This window comes from Polypterus senegalus, chromosome 13 (assembly GCF_016835505.1).
Source record: "Polypterus senegalus isolate Bchr_013 chromosome 13, ASM1683550v1, whole genome shotgun sequence".
NCBI classification, from domain to species: Eukaryota; Metazoa; Chordata; class Cladistia; order Polypteriformes; family Polypteridae; genus Polypterus; species Polypterus senegalus.
Window position 1 is genome coordinate 154,953,892 of NC_053166.1, and position 25,425 is coordinate 154,979,316.

At 39.6% G+C, this 25,425-nt stretch overlaps 1 protein-coding gene across 1 annotated transcript; it reads left to right on the forward strand.

Annotated features, from left to right (window-relative positions):
- The first annotated feature begins 12,325 nt into the window (after nucleotides 1-12,325).
- LOC120543080 (parvalbumin, thymic CPV3-like) lies at nucleotides 12,326-21,417 on the forward strand. Its single transcript, XM_039775931.1, has 5 exons — nucleotides 12,326-12,431; nucleotides 13,679-13,746; nucleotides 17,133-17,265; nucleotides 18,436-18,545; nucleotides 21,157-21,417. The coding sequence occupies exons 2-5, from the start codon at nucleotides 13,686-13,688 to the stop codon at nucleotides 21,180-21,182; spliced, it is 330 nt and encodes a 109-aa protein (XP_039631865.1). The 5' UTR covers nucleotides 12,326-12,431; nucleotides 13,679-13,685; the 3' UTR covers nucleotides 21,183-21,417.
- The last annotated feature ends 4,008 nt before the right edge of the window (nucleotides 21,418-25,425 follow it).

Below are 25,425 nucleotides of genomic sequence, written 5' to 3' on the forward strand. Positions count from 1 at the left end.
TTGTTGTGGTTGGCATTCTTGGAGGGGGGTCTCGCCTTAATTCTGGCTTTCTTCTCATTAAGACAATTGGTATTCTGTCCTTTAAGAGTTCATTGGTTTCAGCTGGCTGAACTAATATTTGACATTTAGTAAATCCTCTTCTGGTGTAAATGTCACAACTGGTAATCATTATTCAATTTGAGATAAAAATGGTTATAAATAGGAACAACAATAACAAATAATAACAACAATAATAATAATAACAATAACAACAAAAATAAATGAAATATAGAGACCTTGAGATCGACGTCAAACGCATGCGGAACACGAGGACAAGAGCGGTTCCAGTAATCGTAGGTGCACTGGGAACCATCAACACCAGTTTCAAAGAGCAGCTGGACAAACTCCCATTGCGAAAAAGTCAAGAAAATCTCACGCCCAAGGCCCGCATTCTTAGAGGATTCCTTAGCTGAACAACAAGATGAGTTCAAAGCCTGAGAGGCCACCTGGTGGACTTCTGGCGAACGTATCCGGGTGGTGATAATAATAATAATAATAATAATAATAATAATAATGTCGGGCACGTGGCCGCAGTGGTAGCGCTGCTGCCTTACAACAAGAGCTCAGGGTTTACGTCCCGGGTGCGCCATGAACTTTGCATGTTCTCCTCATGTCTGCTTGGGTTTCTTCCAACAGTCCACAGGCAAGCAGGCATTAGATGAACCGGCATTGCTAAATATTCTCGTGTGAACACGCGCGTTCTTGTGCGCGTATGTGTGTGTGAACTCTACGAAGAACTAACACCCTGGACTGAAATTGCAAATGTGACTCCAATCTTCAAGAAGGGTGACAATGTTAATACTGGTAATTACACACCAATAATAAGTCTTCGCTTCTGTGCCATGCAAAATTATGAAAAGTATAATTAAGAAATACATTAGAAAAGTACATGGATGAAAATAAACGACCGATGAGAGAAAGATCTCACCAAACCAATCTTTTAGTTTTCTTTTATTTTTTTTTTAACAGACAACTGCAATAGTTAACAAGAGTATAAAGCATAAATTGACTTCGAGTTTCAAAAAGCATTTGACTCAGTTGTTCCAGGCACACCGGGGATTAATTCTGAAATTAAATTCTGAAGGCATCAGAGGCTGCGTGCAAAACTGGATCTCACGTTTTTTAACTGGCAGAAGACAGAGAGTACAGATAAGAGGAGAACGGGGTCGTCAGTGGAGTCCCTCCAGTGGCAATGCAGAGACTTGTACAGGGACAGGAACAAAACTCTTGGGCATGCACTATCTGGAAATTTAATTAAAGCCTATACTAAAACAACTTCATAGACTATAATGACATTATATTTGTATATCTGGTCATCTGCGGTGGGCTGGCGCCCTGCCTTGCACCCTGTGTTGGCTGGGATTGGCTCCAGCAGCCCCCGTGACCCTGTAGTTAGGATATAGCGGGTTGGACAGTGAATGGATGGATGTATATCTGGTCATTCTGGCCATTGTAGTAACCAGTCTTTGAACTGAATATAGCGACATAATGCACAAATGTTGAAATTAAATTAATTATTCTTATTTGTCTAACCATCAAAAGGTAATTTTTTCTTCTTGAAAACCTAAAAGCTTGTCTCTATAATGCATGAGCTTATAAAGCGAATTGTCACCAACCCTAATACCATGCAAAGAAAATAACGTTTGTTTCAGTTTTATTTGTTAAGCTGTTTCTGGATGTATAACAATTTTCTTCGTAGACAACACTTTAAATAAGTCCACCCATCCATTTTCTAACCCGCCGAATCCGAATACAGGGTCACGGGGGTCTGCTGGAGCCAATCCCAGCCAACACAGGGCACGAACCAATCCTGGGCAGGGTGCCAACCCACTGCAGGACACACACAAACACACCAAGCACACAGTAGGGCCAATTTAGAATCGCCAACCCACCTAACCTGCATGTCTTTGGATTGTGGGAGGAAACCCACGCAGACACGGGGAGAACATGCAAACTCCACGCAGGAGGACCCAGGAAGCGAACCCCGGTCTCCTAACTGCGAGGCAGCAGCGCTACCACTGCGCCACCGTGCCGCCCCTTTGAATAAGTCAAAGATTTAAAATTGATATTTGATGAGGTATTTCTCAGTGGATTGTAGGAGGAGGTCAGAAAGCCTCTCCTCATATTGCGCAGTTTTGATTTCAGAAGTTTCAGCTCTGAAAATGAGCGCTCGACTGAGGCTGTCGTGACAGGCAATGCTAATGTACATTTTGAGGAGTTCACTCAAACAGGGAAAGAGTTTCATCCTCATTCTGCTTTAAGGTTGTAACAGGGTTTTTCCATCACTCTTGGATAAAACAAATGAAGAGTGGAACACTCAGAGCACAGGCAGCAGTCGTTCCTCATCCATACTGCAAAAATCACAACCTTTTTTGACCATCAGGATAACTTCCTGATGTGATTTCTTGGTCTAAGTCAGGGGTCCTCAATCCCGGTCCTGGAGAGCCGCAGTGGCTGCAGGTTTTTGCTCCAACCCAGTTGCTTAATAAAAAAGCACTTATTGCTAAAGTAACACTTCTGCTCCACTTTAGTGATTTTGAGCCCTTATTGCTTAATTTTGTCTTAAACAGCTATTTGAATTGCTCCTTATTATCAATAACATGCAAATGACAAGAGAGAGCAGCATTTCTCCATTTACACCTGTGTGTATTTATCTGCACTATTGGGTTTAATGAAATACTTGGAAGAAAAATAAAGAGAAAAAAAGTGAAGGACTGAGAATTACTCGTCCATTTTAGCCTTCAAATCATTTGCATGATAGAAAGGGAAAGAAAATCTAGGATCTGAGAATGACCTGACATAGCAGAGTTCATTTAATTTCATAGCTTGTTAGTGCTTTATTGGCAAGAATTGCTTTCTAATTAAGCAACCAGGTCAGAACAAAAACCTGCAGCCACTGCGGCTCTCCAGGACTGGGATTGAGGACCCCTGGTCTAAGTGAAAAGACGAACACGGCTCACAAGACACAATCACCAGCACCCCAAAGCAGCCGCAGAGTGACTCACCTTTCAGCGTGCTGTTGAAACAAGCGGTCTCCTTGATATTACTATTTTTTTAACTTTATAATGTAAAACTTTTTATAGCAAAGGTAAACAACTGTAAAATATAAAACTGTAAAGCACTGTTTCAGTAACACGGAGGTGCTGAAATGAAATGTACCGACCAATATAATATTTTAACCCGTAAAAAAAAATTCTGTGAAAAAATGGTAATCCCTGCACCAAAAAAACAAGATAATTTCATCAGAAGGGAAATCATAAACCTTCCATTTTACTGCACGAAGAGGTTTAAAGAAAACAAAAATCTGTTTGTTGACTGTGTGTGGTTTGCTCTAATACACTCTCACATGGCTACCTAGAATATATATTCTTTACTTTAAACTGTTATCTTACATTAATTTATCTCAAAATGATCATATACGGGCAGCACGGTGGCGCAGTGGTAGCGCTGCTGTCTCACAGTTAGGAGACCTGTAGGTTCGCTTCCCGGGTCCTCCCTGCGTGGAGTTTGCATGTTCTCCCCGTGTCTGCGTGGGTTTTCTCCGGGTACTCCGGTTTCCTCCCACAGTCCAAAGACATGCAGGTTAGGTGGATTGGCGACTCTAAATTGGCCCTAGTGTGTGCTTGGTGTGTTTGTGTGTGTCCTGCGGTGGGTTGGCGCCCTGCCCAGGATTGGTTCCTGCCTTGTGCCCTGTGTTGGCTGGGATTGGCTCCAGCGGACCCCCGTGACCCTGTGTTCGGATTCAGCGGGTTGGTTAATGGATGGATGGAAAATGATCATATACACTTGCTTTAGCTGTTTCTTCAATATTACTTTTAATTAATGTGCACCCGAGGTCAAATACGTTTCTTTATGTGGTTGCCGTATAGACTATGATGACATTTTTCAAAACTTAAACATTTTCTGTTTTTTTTTTTTTTCTTGATTGCTAAATGTGCGTACAGTTATGATATTTGCATAAGAAACACCCCCTTTTACCATATTGTTCCTGGTGATCAGCATACCTTTACATTAAACAGAGTTAACAGACTTATTTTTAGCCAAGTACTGAAGGTTTTTTAAATATATAGAAGATAATTTATGGTGCGTAAACTGGCAAACCTGTAGGACACCATACACCACAAAAGCCAATATTACTTCTCCAAGAGTCAATGCAGCAGCTAAAGAATGATAGAAAAGAGTACTTCACTTTAACAAAATGGTGTAATTAATAATAACACACACTAATAAAAAGTTGACAAGTTTCCTTCAAAGTTTCTACTGTTGTATTTTAATGTACTTTGTTAAAACTGTTTATACTATTTGTAATCTGCTTAAACTACGTCTCTTCAATATGTTTGTATTGGATTTAATATTCTAAGAAAGCTGTGAGCCATCCATCCATTATCCAACCCGCTATATCCTAACTACAAGATCACGGGGGTCTGCTGGAGCCAACACAGGGCGCAAGGCAGGAAACAAACCCTGAACAGGGCGCCAGCCCACCACAGGGCACACACACACACACACCAAGCACATACTAGGGACAATATAGAATCGCCAATACACCTAACCTGCATGTCTTTGGACTGTGGGAGGAAACCGGAGTACCCGCAGTAAACCCACGCTGACACGGGGAGAACATGCAAACTCCACACAGGAAGTAAATCCGTGTCTCCTAACTGCAAGACAAGACCACTGTGCCACCGTGCCACCCAAATGTGAACCATCTAATAAAAAATGTTTGCCATTCATATTGGGTGGCATGGTGGCGCAGTGGTAGCGCTGCTGCCTCGCAGTTAGGAGACCCGGGTTCGCTTCCCGGGTCCTCCCTGCGTGGAGTTTGCATGTTCTCCCTGTGTCTCCGGGCGCTTCGGTTTCCTCCCACAATCCAAAGACATGCAGGTTAGGTGGATTGGTGATTCTAAATTGGCCCTGATGTGTGCTTGGTGTGAGTCCTGCAGTGGGTTGGCACCCTGCCCAGGATTGGTTCCTGCCATGTGTTGGCTGGGATTGGCTCCAGCAGACCCTGTATTTGGATTCAGCGGGTTAGAAAATGGATGGATGGATGCCATTCATATTTGTTTTGTCTTTTTTTACTGATGCCTGCTATACTGGTCTGTGCTTCTGATAGCATTTTTTGATGGCATATTTATTACATTGCATGGATTTCAGTTTATGGTTGAAGGTTCACTTCGATTGTATTGTGCTTTAAAAAAAAAAAAAAATCCGGTTATTTACTAACAAAATATACCGTAGACCGAAAAATATTGTCACCTTACTTTTTATGGTAAAATTGTGGCATCCACAGCTGCCAGTTTTTTACCGTAGTGTTAAGATTTTTATTTGACAGGATTTTTCTTAAATGATGAATCTGTGTTGTGCAAATGAATTATAAACTGTCAAAGTGACCATGTAGTTAGGATATATCGGGTTGGATAATAGATGGATGGATTGGTTCAGATTGAAAATATTAAGTGTGAATTATTACCTTAATTATTCTAAGTTGAATGGAGGTCATACTTTTTTCAGTGTAGTCTTACTCATGAAGATGAGTACTGGCAGCCTCCTGCTCCCAAAGGTTCAAGCTGTGTTTCCACTCAAAGTTGTTTTCAGGGTGATGGCGAATACAATACAATACAATTTATTTTTATATAGCCCAAAATCACACAAGAAGTGCCGCAATGCCACTGCCTTTTGACATCTCCCCAGCCTTGACTCTCTAAGAAGACAAAGAAAAACTCCCAAACCCCTTTCCAAGTAGGTTGGGACTGCATGGGTGTCAAAAAAGGGGGGTAAATACAATACACAGAACAGAACACAAGTAATCCTCAAGATTCATTTCTGATTCCTAAATGAGCCATCATGAAGGTTCCAAAGGACCTGCATTTATTTGATCCACAAAGATTCCATAAATCTACCATGTGTAGATGATAAGAGATTTCTGAAACTCCCTTGGCCTCCTATAATGACTCTTGCTATATAGTTCAGGTTTTCTTGGCCTTTTGTCTATACCGTGCATTAAGATTTATGCTTTGTTCACATATTATAGGGTTTTTTAAAGCCAACTTAGAATAAAGTGATTCTTTGTCAAGCATGCTCTTCGAGAACCACACGACTCGTTAAGATGCCATCTGCAGAGCCATTATTTGTGATGTGTGCGCGGATGTTTTCAATGGCAAAGCGCAGATTCTTGTGAAAACCTTCGTGCCTTTCACTTATTCCACAAATTTGTTGTTGATGTACTAACAACAAAAGTCTATCACCAATTTAGAGTTTTTGCATACACCTCATATAGAAGATACAAGGAATTCGTATTTTAAAAATGACATATGCACCCAGATTGTGCGCGTGTGTGTTTTAAATGCCGGTACGGATGTTTCTGAGAAAAAGACCTAGGACGATTGTCACATCTCACAGAAATTTTTCAATTATACCACAACACCACAGATGTTTTTTTTCTGCAGGTGTCCTAAATTCTGCTAAATAAATCATAACCTCATAAGAAATTAACATTACTGCTGAAACTAAAACTTAAATGGCATAAGAAAGTCCAAAGTTCTCAGACACACTAAAAGGTGCCAAAGTGGATGTTATGCCACGGGGGATTAATTTTTGATTTTGAGAAAATTTCAGAATAAGGGTTTCCGCAAGGGCGGCACGGTGGCGCAGTGGTAGCGCTGCTGCCTTGCAGTTAGGAGACCCGGGTTCGCTTCCCGGGTCCTCCCTGTGTGGAGTTTGCATGTTCTCCCCGTGTCTGCGTGGGTTTCCTCCCACAATCCAAAGACAAGTGATGAGCAGTGCCTGGTTGTCTCCACACACTGAGGTGAGGTAAAACGCATGACAGCCCACATGGAGTTTGCTAAAAGACACCTGAAGGACTCTAAGATGGTGAGAAATACGATTCTGTGGTCTGATGAGACCAAGATAGAACTTTTTGGCCTTAATTCTAAGCGGTATGTGTGGAGACAACCAGGCACTGCTCATCACTTGTCCAGTACAGTCCCCACAGTGAAGCATGGCGGTGGCAGCATCATGCTGTGGGGTGTTTTTCAACTGCAGGGACAGGACGACTGGTTGCAATCGAGGGAAAGATGAATGCGGCCAAGTACAGGGATATCCTGGACAAAAACCTTCTCCAGAGTGCTAAGGACCTCAGACTGGGCCGAAGGTTTACCTTCCAACAAGACAATGACCCTAAGCACACAGCTAAAATAACGAAGGAGTGGCTTCACAACAACTCTGTGACTGTTCTTGAATGGCCCAGTCAGAGCCCTGACTTAAACCCAATTGAGCATCTCTGGAGAGACCTAAAAATGGCTGTCCACCAACGTTTACCATCCAACCTGACAGAACTGGAGAGGATCTGCAAGGAGGAATGGCAGAGGATCCCCAAATCCAGGTGTGAAAAACTTGTTGCATCTTTCCCAAGAAGTCTCATGGCTGTATGAGCTCAAAAGGGGGCTTCTACTAAATACTGAGCAAAGGGTCTGAATACTTAGGTGCTGTGTGTACATTAATGAGGAAAAAAATTAATTTCAATGATTTTAGCAAATTGCTGCAATATAACAAAGAGTGAAAAATTGAAGGGGGTCTGAATACTTTCCATACCCACTGTGTGGGTTTGCTCCCCTCATTCTCCCTGGGTGGAGTTTGCATGTTCTCCCCGTGTCTGCGTGGGTTTCCACCCACAATCCAAAGACATGCAGGTTAGGTGGATTGGCAATTCTCGATTGTGTTTGTGTGTGTCCTGCGGGTGGTTCCTTCGGGTAAGACGTACGACCCACCCCAGACTGTACAGCGGTACAAAAACTAAAACATAATAAGTGCGTAGTGTTCGTGAAATACCCTTTATGTTTGATTTAAAATTCAAAACAAATACGTAAACGAAAACAGTTAAGCATACATCCATCCATCCATCCATTTTCTAACCCGCTGAATCCGAATACAGGGTCACGGGGGTCTGCCGGAGCCAATCCCAGCCAACACAGGGCACAAGGCAGGAACCAATCCTGGGCAGGGTGCCAACCCACCGCAGGACACACACAAACACACCCACACACCAAGCACACACTAGGGCCAATTTAGAATCGCCAATCCACCTAACCTGCATGTCTTTGGATTGTGGGAGGAAACCGGAGCGCCGGAGTAAACCCACGCAGACACGGGGAGAACATGCAAACTCCACGCAGGGAGGACCCGGGAAGCGAACCTACAGGTCTCCTAACTGTGAGACAGCAGCGCTACCACTGCGCCACCGTGCCGCGTTAAGCATACATGAAGACGAAATACATTGCCTGTGTCAATCAGCTTCTTTACTCTTCGAAATGGAGCGAATGGAGCGATGAAAAAGGAAACAATGGTCCCAGAATAGAACACAAAATAATGCGTTTCGTGTTCTGCAATGTATAACAAATAAATCATCATTTAATCAGTCAGCCCTGTTGGACTGCAAAGTGTCTAGAACACCTATCGAATATTTTGCCGTTTAACTTGAGTTCGTTACTGCTGTAACTTTGTAGTCGAAAGAGGTTGTGTTCCTCGCGATTCAGAAAGAACAGCACGGACTATTGGAGTCTGGGGTATTGAATTACATGGTAATCTCGAATTGTCATGATCGTAAGAAAAGCCTACAGTGCCAAAATGAAATAAATTAAAATGTCAATTTGAAATAATATCACATGAAAAAGTGCAATGATAAATAAGTCACTCAATCTGGAAAACATGCAAATATGCAGGTAAAGACTGAATGATTGGTAAACGACAGAACCTACGATCACGTTTTCTTCATCTGCTGTGTATCCTTAGCTCACTATTAAATTATTTCAGTTATTATTGAAAAGTTTTGTGTAACAGAAGCAACGCTCAGCGACCACCAAACGCACATCACTTATACCGCTATTTGGAAAGCCAATATGGTTCAAACTGCTATGTTGAAGAACAATATACCAAAAGCACTAAGAATTGCACAAAAACCACATGAAATCCCGGTTCGTCTCTTGTTCACAATCAGCACTATGGTAGCTTATGTGCGAGTCAACTCCGCAGCTGTTACCGAGAGGAGAAATCATTAATTAGATTGAAAATATGTATAAATTAGGCTTTTGAATAGCAAAGAATAGCTTGAAAAAAACTTTAGAAATATGTATCTAATAGGGTTATTTATTTAGATGTTTTAACCCACTGACGTGGAATAGTATCGTTTACAAGTTATAAAATAAGCTTAACTATTTTAACCTTTAGCCAAGATGGATGGGAACATTAGCCTGATTAATTTGCATTGATTATTGCCTACTTTTCTTGGTTCCGGTAATATCGGCTAATGACGGTTATAATGTCAGCTACAGTAGGTAACGTACACGTAATTAAACAACAACCACGTCTGTTTTGGGGTAAGTGTGAATTAGGTACAAGGAATCGAGCGATTATATTCTGTGTCATCTGCTGTTTAGCTGCTCAGACTTTTCTAGCACCTGCACAGTGCTGTTTCAGTTCAGATATCCCTATATGGACAACCGGAAAAGCTCCACGGTTAACGCATTCGTCGCCAGTAACCGGGCTGACCCAGTAACATTCTGTGTCGCACTCAGACCTGTACCTCGACAGCCTCTACGTTTCAAATGCGAACTTGTATTAGCAGATATTACTGTGTGTGTCGTTTAGTTCTCTCCACTGTGCGATGTGGCTTTTTTGAAATAATGGCAAGGATGACGTTGATGCAGTCTTATCGCGCCACACTTGTCCGTCTGCGCCGTTAGTGCAACAAGGAAATGAAACTCTTTCTCCGCACTTTATAGAGCTAGTACATATATGAGTGTGTCCCTAGCTGATTCAATATGGTGCACTGTTTTTGTATGTTCCAATAGGTGACGATCCCGTATTACAATGGACGAGTGAAGACCCCTATCAAGAAGCAACGCACGAAACGATCACGCTGTATTAATAGACAGGAATTCATTTGGCGCTGCTTCATGAAGTCCGAAGCGCGGTCACATTGAATTGACGCATTTAGAGGTTAAAACAGGTAATCGCAGAAATGTTTAACGCATTAATTGCACACGTTAATGGCCATTAATCATTACCTCTAAAAATTAAATCTTGCAATATAACTGTAAAATAGAACTCGATATTTGATAATATATACAAAAGTTCTAAAACACATTACTGCGTGGGTTGCGAGGTTCTTCACAGAAGCAAAGAACCGCAAAGGCATTTTTGCTAGTTGTTTCTTAGGGAATTATAAATTTTCCTAATATGTGAAAAAATAAGAAATCGTTAATATCTATATGCAAGCAGTTATTATTACTGTTGTCATCATTAACACCACGTTATTTCTTCTTTACAAAAATACGATACGTTGCGATTAATATGCAGTTATTTGATCTGTCGCAATTATTTTGTTACTTGAACAAGCAGCCCTAATGTGTGTATTTGAATGATAAATAATAACATTGGACCTATTTTGCGTTGAAATGAACACTTATTTGATGCTGTTTTAAGAATCAGAACGAGAGGCAAAGCTAAGCACTTAATATGCACTTAATATAAAAAAGATGTCACTTTTGTAATAGTATGATGTTGTATTTAACCTTTTCACAAGAAACTCTTAAGTCACATAAATTGGAAATTAACACAATTGGAAGCTAATTAAACAAAAGGTATTTTTAGAAAAAAGACTCATTCCACCCAGGGCGCCTGTTTTTTGTTTTTGTTCTTGTAAAGCAATAGTTCTACAAGGAACCACACCACCCAGTAAAGTGCCATTTTTAACAGCGCACTTTCTGAAATCTGCCATTCCATTCAGGGTTCTTTGCGTATAAAGTTGATTCTTTGCGATTTAAAAAAAAACATTCTAATATTCATAAAAAAACAAATATTTAATGTTTCTAGCGGGACAGTTTAAGAAAAGTGGGCATTAGCCTGTCCAACAATAATCTTTTTGAAATCCATTGGTATTTCACAAATCTGTACCATCATGGTTATCTACTGTATGCAGACTGTTACGGTTAAACTGTCTTTCTGGAACCTTCATGTGGGTCTTTTGGAAACCAAAAAATTGTTCCCCAATGGAATCGCTATGAAGAACTGCAATGGAACCCTTATTTTTAAGATGAAAAAGGTACATTGCCCGTGCAATTAAGATATTGTTTTATGTATTCGTTAACGTGGTCATTACAATACAATTATTGGCTCAACATGTTGTACAGATGCCAACAATGATGTGCACGTTTCGCTACGAGATATAATAAAAGAAGTAACAATCCATACAGTGAACAATGTGTCTTTCTGACTTGTAACCTTCATGGGTTTTTTTTTTTATCAGGGCGCAGCCAACACCTGATGAGCGGAAAAAGGGAGCGGTTTACGTAATCCAATGTTCGTGATAAACCGACGAATACGGACGTTTATATAACTTCTGCCCGCTTTTATAACGCTATGAAAAGGAAGGCACGGCTCATTAAGCAAACTCTGGAAGAAAAAGATCACCTAACAAAATGTGTGCGCTCTTATTGCACTGATGTAAAGATCTTGTTATATTGTTATTGTTAGTGATATTCTGCTTTTTATAATGGGTTTACATTTTGTTACGAATGTATTGTGGGGTAGCTGATTTTTGACACCATGCTCCGTTTCTGGGATGATTTCAATACATCCAATAATTACTCTAAAGAATAAACATTTACATTAATATTTTTAAAGCTTGACCTTCTAAATCATTAACATCGGTCCAAGAAGGAAGACCTCGCACAAGCAAATTGTTATTTACTGCCGTTGTCTGGATAGGTCCACTAATGTACTTCGTATCCCTTAATAGATAATTTTAGTGAATTAATATTTCACCTTGATACTTGTTGCTGAATTGTTTCCACGCTTCATTAATTCTATTAAGTCGTTATGTGGTCAGCCTTTCTAGTAAATAAATGAAGTCGACAAACGTGTATCGCACAATGCAATGCCTTACTCAGATAAAGAGGTTTCGTAGCTCGAGGTGAAAAAGGATGGTCTCAATTCAAAAATTTCAACTTGTTGATTGGCAGCTCTGTTAAGAAGCAACACGGCGTGCTCTTTGAAGCGGCGCTGAAATAAAGCCCACATACTTGATACAGTTATTAAGAGGGCTGATTATGAAGAGTCCAGACACGTGATGCGGGTCTATTACCTAGTAATCGCTCGGCAGGCTGAAGTCTTTACAGTTCCGCAGCAGCATAAATACTTCAGGTAATGAGTCGAATGAGAAACGCGATACCGCTCCTCAGGCTGGCATTTGATACGCCGCGAGGTAATTCAAGGCTCGTCTATTGTGCCGCCGAGCTGAACCTATATAACCCGACGCTGGGAGAGCTCGGCACCACAGCAGCCTGCTCGAGAACCCATTCGTTTTCTTTACCGGTGCAGTGAAGGCTCCCTGTCAGGTAAGTGTTGTCAGGAGCTGTCCCGTCGCTGTCTACCTCTTTGGTGCTGAAATGAATGCCACGCTTAGCTCTTTTTACCCAGAAGGCTTACTCCGTTATACGATGTCGCCTGAATAGCTAAATTACCAGATCAATGGGAGCATATGTGCAAGCTGCATTGGAATTAGTTGCATCATCGTTCCAATCTTATGAATTTTAGAACTTTTCGTGTTAATAGCAATTTTAGTTTGGTTATTAGTATCAGATGCTTTATTATTTGAATAAATGGGAAAACTATTTAACATTTTTGTTGCATATAATAGATTGAGTATTGTTCATTGTGTTTCTAATAGTGATACAACTCTTCCAAACTTTGCATACTAAGTATCAGTTGCCAGCAGATACTATACTTCAAAAATATGGTTCTAGGGTGGTCGGCACCACCATACCTGAGAGCGAGTCAAGAGCTGTAAAACACGGATGCCCACCACAGCATATCCTTCAACCCATTAGTTGTCAAAACCCGCTTTTGGCTTATGGGCACCTAGGCACATCCCGGTGTAATAATATCTTGAGATGAACACGATCTTTGTTTAGAGCACTAATACCAAAACAGGTTAGACAAGAAATCAACAGAGTGGCAGATGGGCAAGAGTGACCTAAGAACCGATAAAAAATCTGTAGGCGATTACTTCTGAACACATGCAAGAGTTAAGATGGAGCAGCACAAACCTGAATGCCATTTTAGATACCTTCTTGTTATTTTACCAGCAGCAATGTCTTTGATAGCAATTGAAGATTTTATAACAATGACAGCAGCAAACTAGCTTAATGCAGGTAGTATCTGTATTGCGTATCTTTGTCCAATTTTTAAAATGCAGAACACAAGAACATTTGTCTTGAAAGAACATTGTGTTTGACTCTTTATTAGGCTGAAAGCCACACTCGTCTGATTGAATATCCAGCTTCATTTAGTTGAGGTGTTCAGAGGCACCTTGATGCTTGAGGGCTGGTATTTTAATAGCAGTGCCAAAACCCTCTCTCTGTTTTGACTCTGGTGATACGCAGTGCAACTAAAGACTGTCACTGCTAGTTTTCCATGTTTGGAGGAGGACAAAACCAAATATAATGTAGTGTTTAAATTCAGGTCAGGACCCAGCAAGAAAGGAATCCAAGTGCTCTCTGCTAGCCCAGCTGCCTTTACCATCTTCAAACACTTCATCATCTCACAGTAATAACTCATCAATAACATGTTTCTTCTTCTACAGCACTAAAATGTCCCTTACATCTATCCTGTGTCCCGATGACATCGCCAATGCCCTGAAGGACTGCCAAGGTACAGGAAAAGATTTCATTTATTCAATTCATTTGCAAAACTGCATCTGACAGAAGTTAAAAACTATGTTTTCAAGGAAAATGTCTGTGCCAAAGAAAAAAAAATACTATGTGTGTATGTGTCAGCATGTGTGCACAGGTAAAAGGTGTCTCATATGAACTGAACCATGCAGGATACCTTTTGATGACTTTGCCGCAACAGCACATATTAGCATTTTTACTCTTTTCTCATTATATACTTATATGCATATAAAATACATATAACATAAATACGCAGTTACATCTGCATATGCACACTTACAGACATGCACGGTACATTTGCAGACAGGCATGAGCATTCACATGTATGCTGACAGACACAGACACAAGTGGTTATATATATATATATATACATATATACACACACATATATTCATATTGTTAGGGAAAACAAATCTTGATTCCAAATATATCTATCTCAATCTCCGGTTCAGTATGGCAAAACTACAGAAAGGTTCTCAGACTTCAGCAAGTACATAAGAAACTTATTTAACAAAGATATCTAAGGAGCATATCATGCAAGAATGTGGTCCTGTACTGCAATGACAGATATGCTAACAGTTCTTTGTTCAGACAAAGCTTTTATAGATTTTAATATGCTAGAGCATCTTTAGCATGTAGCTGATAGCATGCAAATCTTAGGCAAGCACATGTCCCTAAAAGGCAAAGAAGGATGATCTGAACCTTAATAATGGAATGTATTCATGGTGCTAAGAATCAATATCAGAGGCCGCTATCTAGAAAAGCACCAGCATACTCTAAAGTAGATTGACAAAAGTCATTTTAAGGCAAGTTTATTTGGTACTTTTAAGGCATTCTTTCAAGGATAAGCTGCATCTTTTAGAACAGAGGTCGCTAACAGGCGAACGGGTCCGGACCCAGACTTACAGCCAAAACAGAAGGTTATGATTTAAAACCTGACGGGGCGCTTCTATTTTATGCGGCGTAGCTTTTGTTGTATTTACGGTAACGTTTTAGCGGATGAGGAAATGCACAGACCAATCGTATGCGCGTTAAGCCAATTCACGTGATACCACTCGGCCAATCAAGTCTGTGGATTCTAAGTCGTCAACATTGCTTTGCTTTACTTTACTTTACAGCGCAGACAGATGAGAGAGTTAGAGGCGAGGAAGAGAGACGGTAGAAAGAAAAAGAAAGATAGCGATACGTGTAGAAAAAATAAAGGGAAAAATAAGAAAGTGAGAGATACAGATGACTGCGCTGTCTTATTCTGAAATGCAGCCCTACTTTTATGTAGTAAATTTAAGAACATTATATACTGTGACGGAACATTATACATATCTGCAGTCGTACATACATGTTCAGTTCTGTGTTACGTGACAATAAATATTGTCAAAACGTTTTTGAATTGTACTGAACTCATTTGATTTGAAAGCCTGGTATTGATTACATGCAGATGCTGATACAACTACTAGGCTACTTAAATATATATGATACTAAATAGTTAGACAACATGATCTTCCGGACCATTGCTTCAAGAAATTTTCTCTAATTGGACCTCTTTAGATTTTAGTTGAATACCCCTGCTTTAGAACAATAATTACTTATTTAAAACATCTATAAGATTTTGTGAGCATATAAGTCAACGATGATAAAGGGACATGGAAATTATTTTCTCTAATAGTATACACACACACATACACACACATGTACAGTAGTTTGTGTGTGCATAACGTTTGACATAAATATATTATTTAATTTTACATACGCAGAACTCCACATGGATACATTTATTTCTTTATGTAACTTTTTTTCTTGGGTATGTAAGTATGTCTGTCACTTCATTATCGACATTATCTACATACATAAATTATGGTCTCTAGAGGGTGCTATTGAGCCAAACTTAAATGTTGCTTGTGAGGCAAAAGTAAGTAAAATAAAAAATCAATTCCTTCATGCAAGACTTTTACTGGATCAGTAAGTAAGTGTGCCATATTACATATGTTCTATGTGATAATGTCAGGGAAATTACTACCTTAAATAAGGAATAGCCGAGATCCAAGTTACAAATGTTTAACACAACTGTATCTACACATCCCAAACCAGTTATAGAGCTTAAAAGTCTTTAGCACACATCTATATTTAAAGAGGAGAACCTTATATATAAATTGTTACTGAGAAGAAAATAAAACGTATTGTCATCTCATCATTCCTTTGGTAGTGTGCTGGGCACAAATGGTAAAGAATGTCTTAGTTAAACAGACAGGCACGGTCAGAAGTACACTTCACAAATTCATACAGAAAGCTTGCTTTCAACGTAGGTATTCGTGCAGAATGAGATGTGTAGGAGTGAATGAATTATACACATGCAAAGTGAATATCAGGGCGGAAAAAAAAACATTTGCATTAAATCAAGTTGGCTGTTGGCAGCAGTGGTAACAACCATCAATCAGTAGTAATTACAACACAACAGTACATTCTGGAATAAGCAATAGTTTCCCCAGAATACCATCTCTAATTCTTTGGTCCATGTTTCCTGTGTTGGGTAATTCATTGGTGTCAGCAAACACCTCAGCAATATATGAATCCAGAATCAGGACATTTTTTGCATGCTAGGGGTTTGACTAGCACATATTTAGAAGATAGATAGATAGATAGATAGATAGATAGATATGAAAGGCACTATATGATAGATAGATAGATAGATATGAAAGGCACTATATGATAGATAGATAGATAGATATGAAAGGCACTATATGATAGATAGATAGATGAGAACGACACGATAGATAGATAGATAGATAGATATGAAAGGCACTATATGATAGATAGATATGAAAGGCACTATATGATAGATAGATAGATAGATAGATAGATAGATAGATAGATAGATAGATAGATAGATAGATAGATAGATAGATAGATATGAAAGGCACTATATGATAGATAGATAGATAGATAGATAGATAGATAGATAGATAGATAGATATGAAAGGCACTATATGATAGATAGATAGATAGATTCCCAAACAGATATGCAAGTGTTCCAGCAGCAATGCAGCACATATCAATTACCAGACCACAATACATAATATAATAACACAATAACCTAAATATCATCCTCATGCCAACAAGTCCACATGTGCACCCCAACTCAGGCACACCCCTTTGTGACTCTGCATCTCATATTGTGACACACCTAACTCAGAGGGATACGTTCATGGACAGTTCACAATTTGGGTAGTTGATATTTATGATGTTTTATGCTTGGTGGAAGAAAATAAAACTTAAGAGGTGTCAGAAAGTTGTTCTATTCAGCTCAAGTTGTCTGCTCTTTGCAAAATACTTAGATTTAATGGTCAATCTCGGTTTTGCTTTTCTCTATAGCTGAAAACAGCTTCAATCACAAAAAGTTCTTCCAGCTATGTGGTATGACAAAGAAGAGTCCCAAAGAGATTAAGGAAGCGTTCGCCATCCTGGACAATGACAGGAGTGGCTTCATTGAAGAGGAAGAATTGAAGTAATGTTATTAATTTTATTACCTATATAATTTAAAGTGACCCTAATGCCAAAGTTGTTTACTATGTAATGGTAGTCACTGCATGAACAGTGATGGCTCCCTATGCTTATCGGGCTGAAGCATGACTAGGGAAAAGTGAGTTAGCTGAAAATGATTATCCAAAGTGCTGGACCTTCTGCATGATAAATTGCCAGAGCTCATCAATGGAAACCTTTCATAAAGTTGTCAGCCTTAGAAAATGTTTCAGTAAAGTTGGACAGCTGATTGAGAATTTATGTCAAACTGTGTCCTTTGGTTGTTGTGACTGATATGGCACCTTCTGTAAAAGACACCATATAAAATATAAAGTTATTTAACTGAATGTTTGACACCCCGGCTATCCGAATGGAAAGCAATAAACAGTGAAGGTAATTTTCTTTTGAAAGTTCACTTCATTTTACTAAGTACAGTTATATGTACAGTAATGCTGCCAAGGTCAATAGAGTTGGCCCTACAGGACTCTTTTGAAGACAGCTTGACACAACTGTTTGTGACTTTACACAAGGTTGGGATGCCCCGACACCTGCACCAGGGCAGTTCAAAAAGGCCTGCCATTTTTCTCAACTTTTAACACCTACCCATCCACAAAATGGGCATAATGGCATTTTCTGTGCATATGCTCCATAGGAGTCAATTGGCACTTCTCAAAAAGTACAATTCTAAGCACAACATCCTTACTAGCTCTCATATACTTTGTAAACTGTATTAGTGACATACTGTATGCATTTAAGACTGAATGAAATTGAAAAGGAAGTCAAGCCTCTGAGTTCAGGGTTTGGTGAATCACCATCACCTCTAGCACACGTGACACATGGGCCTCTTTATTATCATTACTTATTATTTGGCTGACCCCTTTATCCAAGATGACTGATAATGTTTGAGATACAATTGGTTGGTACAATTGTAGCACACTAAATGAAGCAACATGCTCATGGTCACACAGTGTTAGTAGCAGGATTTGAACCAGTAACTTCAGGGCTTCGAGTCCAAAGCCTTAACCACCAGAACACAGTGCCTGCCACGGCTCATTGAAATCTGAGGGCTTTTTAAACATAGAACTCTTCTCTATGTCTTTATAATACTACTCATATGTTGAACTCACTAGCTTACTGTGCGGTTGTGGACTTTCAGGTTTTTCCTACAAAGGTTTTCCCCTGGCGCCCGAGTGCTGACTGAAGCGGAGACTAAATCCTTCCTGGCTGCTGCTGACGATGACAATGATGGCAAGATTGGAGCTGCAGGTGAGGAATTGTTTGATGTCATTTTTGAAGTGGTGACTTTAATGATATGGACTACCATCTCACCTTCATTCCTCTAATGTACTACAAGGGTTATAGCACTGATGTCGCATAGCTCTAGAGTCCGACACACAGCCTGCTCATTGTCCGCATAGTTTTCACATTCTCTTCATTTGTCTGCAGACATCTGCCCAGTTCCTGGGATCTTGTTCAGGATTGTCTGCTGTCTTGTGTCCAAAGTGTTTGGGTTAATTCTGGTTTCACCATAACCTTGTAAAAGATAAAGATGTAATCTAATAATTAAATTCAAATTTATTCCTAAATATAGTATTGTAACCCAATGTAAAAGCTAAGAGCATTCTGTATGTACTAAATACATTTGCAAAAGTCTAAACTACAGAACTGTATTCAATATAAACAACAACAACAAAAAAAACATGCTGTATGATTATATAGAAATATAAATGTTAACAGGGTTATATACTGTACATAATTCTGTTATGCTCTGAGTAGACACTATAAGAGATTAGGAATAAATGGTAAAAATATAAATATATTTACATAATGCTGGCAACTGTGGAAATAAACACAAAATAGTCTATAGAGATTACATAATACACAGTAATTGGACAGGAGTGTATGTGGCAGTCCATCTGTATGTCTGAACCTCTGTAACTAGTAGATAAATAGATAATATAGCATAGTAGGCAAGATACAGTAGATAGATAGATAGATAGATAGATAGATAGATAGATAGATAGATAGATAGATAGATAGATAGATAGATAGATAGATAGATAGATAGATAAATGGCAAAGTAAACCAGTATATGTATAGTGAAAAGAGAACAACATAAAGCAAAATAAGAGCTGGGAATATGGATACCCCTTTAACCATTAATATAAAAAAGGTCCCCTGCAGCTAAACAGACAAAAGACAAAGAGGCAGGCTGCACAACCCAATTTATTGTCATCTAGCCGTAATTCGGAAAACTTCTGGGGTAGTTTCAGTCTCCTCCACAATAATTCAAGAATATTGCCCGGCTTTCCATTAAACATGACCATTTGAAGAGTGCCTGAGTTAATTGTAGTGAGATGGCTATTCAAATTTACCTACACACGTACATGTTTATACACAAAAGGAATGTTTTATTATTGAAAGACAATACAACACAGGGGAAACAGCAAATTACAATAAAACAGAAAATAATAAATGCCTCTGCCCTCTAAGCCTAGATAAACTTCAGTCTACTCTGTCACGTTTCATGTTTCTCACCTTTCAAGATTTTGGCTCTTTGTCCTTCCTCCCATTTGTCCCCTTGTCTAATGGATTTAGGGTATTTTAATATTTTGCCTTCTGGGTACCCTGCTGTAACCATTTCCGTGATATTATTAGTCTCTAATGTCTTACTGGTGGAACCCCCCTTCCCCATAGTGGCACATGGTATTCCTGCATGTTAACCTTAGGGGTATACTGGAGAGGGCCAGTTTAGTTTTTTTTTTTCAAAGTACGCCTCTGAGGAAATAACACATGATGTCCCCTGATGGTCAATAAGGGCACTGCTACCTTGACTAACTTCACTAAATATACGTGTGCGTGCACTTGTGTGTATATATATATATATATATATATATATCCATCCATCCATTATCCAACCTGCTATATCCTAACTACAGGGTCACAGGGGGTCTGCAGGACCCAATCCCAGCCAACAAAGGGCACAAGGTAGGAAACAAACATTGGGAAGGGCGCCAGCCCACCGCAGGGTACACCCACACACCAGGCACACACTAGGGGCAATTTAGAATCACCAGTGCACCTAACCTGCATGTCTTTGGACTGTGGGAGGAAACCGGAGTACCCAGAGTGTGTGTGTATATTATATATATATATATATATATATATATATATATATATATATATATATATATATTCAAGGCATTTGTAGTCTGAATCACAATCTGACTGTGGTTGGTCAGCAAGTCGGCTAACATCCGCCACGGTGCCCTCTTTCAGTTGCGAGAAGCAGATCATAGAATGGTTGAAATAGTTTTACTGTCAAATAATGCAAAGAGTACGCGACACATGTTTCGCCCTTAAAAACTATTTCAACCATATATATATATATATATATATATATATATATATATATATATATATATATATATATATACAGTAGGGTGGTACAGATCTAATTATGCAGATCCAGATCGTATGGATGACTTTGATTTATGCAGGGACGATTCCAGTTTGGTGCGAAGGCGATTCTTCATGTTGTTAGTTCGCACACTTCTCGATGGTCCGGGATTTTTCGGGTGATTTTCTATGTAATAAACTTAATGAGGTATAACATAATGAAAATTGCATAATTAGATCTGGACCACCATATATATATATATATATATATATATATATATATATATATATATATATATATATGAATATTTGTGTGTGTCAGTGTTTGTGTATATAAATGGGCTCAGGCAACAAAAAATAAAGAAGATACGAGCTATGAGTTAAGATCATTTGAGATTTCAGTTTGTGACTGTCTCTGTTTTATATTCTCAACAAAAGCTCACATTCTTACAAAAACTCTGTGCTACTTTCTTGACAGAATTTCAAGCCATGGTCCTGTCCTGAAGGTGCAGCCTGGGAAGAGCATGGACTGCTGGGGTCTCCACTGCATGTATGCCCGAAGGTGAAGGGAACAAACTGCACTTAAGTACATCCTCCATTTGCATCCATGCCAATAATTTTTGGAAAGACTTGCCCTGTGGACAGACAGCATGCAGGCTTTGAAATTCTATGCTTCTCTAACACCCAGCTTGTCACCAGGATGGTCTTTAAATATAATAAAAAAAATACAAAACCATAATCTTCTGCTGTGTTTTTTATTGTGGTGATCATACAGTATATGTTCTTACATTGAGCAGAAATAAATCAAGTTGGAGGGGTAGGTTGATGTGTACACAGAAGCAAACTTTGAAGTGAACTTCATCTGGAGTTTCTGCTGCCCTATCACCAACACTTGTCTCTCTTTCACTATAATACAACATTTTACGTTCATCCAAGTCATAACTCTGACCAGCCAGCTTCACAAGTTGATGCCTATGATGTTTCCAAATTTTCAAGCTGACAGAGGTATAGAATTTGATCATTTGAAGTATTACACTTCATCTAATTTAAGTTCATAAAAGACCACATTTCCATCAATGTTGGACTCTTCCTTGCTACTAAACTGTTCTTGATTTCGAATTCTACTCCCACCAGAATCCTGGACTAAAATGCTTTAGAGGAAGACACTTGTAATTATTCAGCCCCAAAAATGGCACAACTGTGTGCAGCTCCAACAAAATTGAAGATCACCACTTTCTGTCAGAAATGATCACAAAGCCCAACAGGTCAAACAGAACTGGGGCTACACCTTGATTTCGTGAAAAGTGAAATTCCCATTAGAATATGGCCGCAAGTCTCTCTTCACTGTTTTCAAACAGAACGTGCATGGTTTATGCAAATGTTACTTGGCACCCAGTTTTATAGAATTTATTTGGCTCTTCACATTAAGAGGTTTTCTTCCTTGCATTAAGAAGAAATGTTTTTTAAACTGGTGATTCTGAATGTAGTGTTTTCGAGGTTATACAAGAGCACATTAGTGGATTCTTCAATGGACGTCTAGGGTTGGTTCCTGTCTTGTACTTAATGTTCTCTGCAACACTCACATAGATTTGAAAATGGACAAAACAAACAGTGATATCTTAATTTGTTCCTGATAGTGCCACAAGAAATGGAGGAATATTCCAAACCAAATAAATGTGCAAGTAAATAATATTGACAAATGTGACAATAAATAAAAATATTATGCAAGTATAAATTAAATACATAATGAAATAAGCATACAAAGATACATTTGTTTATCCATCCATCCATTATCCAACCCGCTATATCCTAACTACAGGGTCACGGGGGTCTGCTGGAGCCAATCCCAGCCAACACAGGGTGCAAGGCAGGAAAGAAACCCCAGGCAGGATGCCATCCCACCGCAGGGCACACACACACACACCCCAAGCACACACTAGGGACAATTTAGCATCGCCAATGCACCTAACCTGCATGTCTTTGAACTGCCGGAGGAAACCCACGCAGACACGGGGAGAACATGCAAACTCCACGCAGAGAGGACTCGGGAGGCAAACCTGGGTCTGCTAACTGTGAGGCAACAGCGCTACCCACTGCGCCACCGTGCCGCCATGTCCTAATGTTTTGTCAGAAATTTACCTTTAACAAGTTTGTCCCCATGTTCTTGTAGAAGATTACAGTCACCCCGGGGAGCCATCTCTCAGTTATTACCGTCAAGGAAGCTTTACCAGTCACAGGCTACTCACTTGCCCACCATGCCGTGTATTTGTTTATTTTGGTGACACTGCATACAACATAAAATATGGCTATCATTTTCACCCATCAAAGCTGACAGGGAGGGCTCTAGCAACAAATGTGTTATGGTTGGTGTAATGTCAGTAGAAGGCTCATAACTTTTTGGCCATCAAGTGTTACATTATTGGCTGACACCACAGGACTCTTGAGAGGAAAATGAATTCTGGGCTTCCTGAATTAAAGTAGCCAAGCTGTGTAGTAATTCTGGACAGTTTTTTTATTATTTTTTTCCATCCAAGTCTGCTGTAATCATGCTCAGTCAGAACTTTGATCATGAGCTGTGCTTGCCTTGGGAATCAAGTGGCTCGAAGGATCACAAAAAGTTATGAGTGTGTGCATCCTCTTCAGATAACTCACCAATCAAAACACGGAATTCACTTTAGCCCACCCTCTCGACTTTGACAGATGAAAACGACAGTCTTCATTTCAAGCTGTGTTTTATGCTGTATGCGGAGTCACTAAAATAAATAAATAATTAAATGAGTATAAACTCAAATGAATACACAACACAAAAACATACTTCATGACACATAATTTATGCCTGCATATATTGTGTTTTTATTTACATATACACATCAATTTGAACATTTATTTTCTTATTTAATTTTTTTCGCCAATATATTGCTCAATAACACGGATTGTGTTACTAACTGCCACAAAATAAGATGTCATTGTCTGTTATGTCGATTTTCAAAACTACTGAAGGGTCTCAAGGAGAATCAGACACAAAATAACCCTAGACGTCCAATTGACAATCAACTCATTTGTACTTGCGCCCTCATGAAAAACCACCCCACACCCACTCCACTTTCACAAACATGTCTTTTTTAGTGATGGAGAGGTGTTTTGGGTTATTTAGCCGAGTGGAGTGTGACACCATGAGTCTACAATACTGAACTTTTTCACAATATCCTAATTTTTTGGTTTTCATTAGTTATAATGAAGCAAAACTTTCATAATGAAGAAAAAAAAAATTCCCAATTAATTCTGGGGTCCGTCAGCGGTGTGTTCTGCTCCTACTCTGTTCAGTGCTTACATGGACTGGGTGCTGGGTAAGGTCGTGGGGGCCAGCGGCTGCGGGGCATCTGTTGGTGAAGAAAGATTCACAGATCTTGACTTTGCTGGCGATGCTGTGATCTTCGCTGACTCAATGGAGGCTCTGATCGGGGCGCTCAAGAGACTGAGTGAGGAGTCTGAGTGTCTGGGCTTACGAGTGTCCTGATAAAAACCAAAGATCGGGCCTTTAATGACCTCTTGGGCACGGCCATCAGCAGTGTGTCTGTCTGCGGAGACAGGTTTACTTACCTTTGCAGTGACATTCATGACTCTGGTGACTCTTCGTATGAAGTCAGTAGACGGATTGGGAGAGCCTGGGGGGTCATGAGGTCACTGGAATGGGGTGTGTGGCGCTCCTGATATCTCAGCAAAAGGACGAAGGTCCAAGTGTGTCTGTCTACGGAGAGAGGTTTACTTACCTTGGCAGTGTGGACACTGAAGTCGAGAACAACAGAAGGCAGACACCAATTAAAAATAAAAAGCAATGTATTCTTGGTGGCAGAGGCTGCAGCACCTCACAGCTCAGTTTGTCACAGGCAGTCTAGCCTGCTAACAGGAAGTCTATCTTCCTTTATAATCAGCTTTGTTGACAAGAAGAAAAAAAGAAACGCGGCAGTGAGGTCACAGAGTTTGCATGTAGCTTAAGATGACACATTAGATCAATACAGGAGAAGTACACGGTAGTCTTTAGATAAGAGGAACTGTCTGCATATCCAAAATTCCAGGTTCCCTATTCAACTTAGGCTATGCAATTCCGCTATGACTTGCTTTAAAGAGACAGCACTTTGCAAACCATGTACTTCACTATTCTTCTGCACCATGAAGGTTACAAAACTTCAATGGCTATGTGGCAGTTACAATTGAAGAATCTTTTTTAATCTTATAAAAGGATTAATGTTATACTGTTGGTTAATGCACAGCACATAATAATTGACTATACAATATCAAAAGCTACCTTAAAAGTTAGTTTAGTACATTTGTCTTAAAAGAATACACTCTTACAGCTTAGTGTCTGTATTGGGTTACAATTTGTTTGGTTAGCTTAACACATCCTTATTTAATGCATAAGTGACACGCTTCTTATAGTTCTATTAGTACCATACTTTTGTTATTTTGGAAAGGCTGAAGCATCTAAATTAATATTCTTTCTCAGCTGTGACATTCACGTCTCTGGTGACTTTTCGTATGAAGTCAGTAGATGGATTGGGAGAGCATGGGGGGGGTCATGAGGTCGCTGGAAAGAATATTAGAACACTCTAGACGAGAACAGGCCATTCAGCCCAACAAAGCTCACCAGTCCTATCCACTTGTTTCCTCCGAGAAAACATCAAGTTGAGTTTTGAAAGTCCCTAACGTCTTACTGTCCACCACACTACTTGGTCGTTTATTCCAAGTG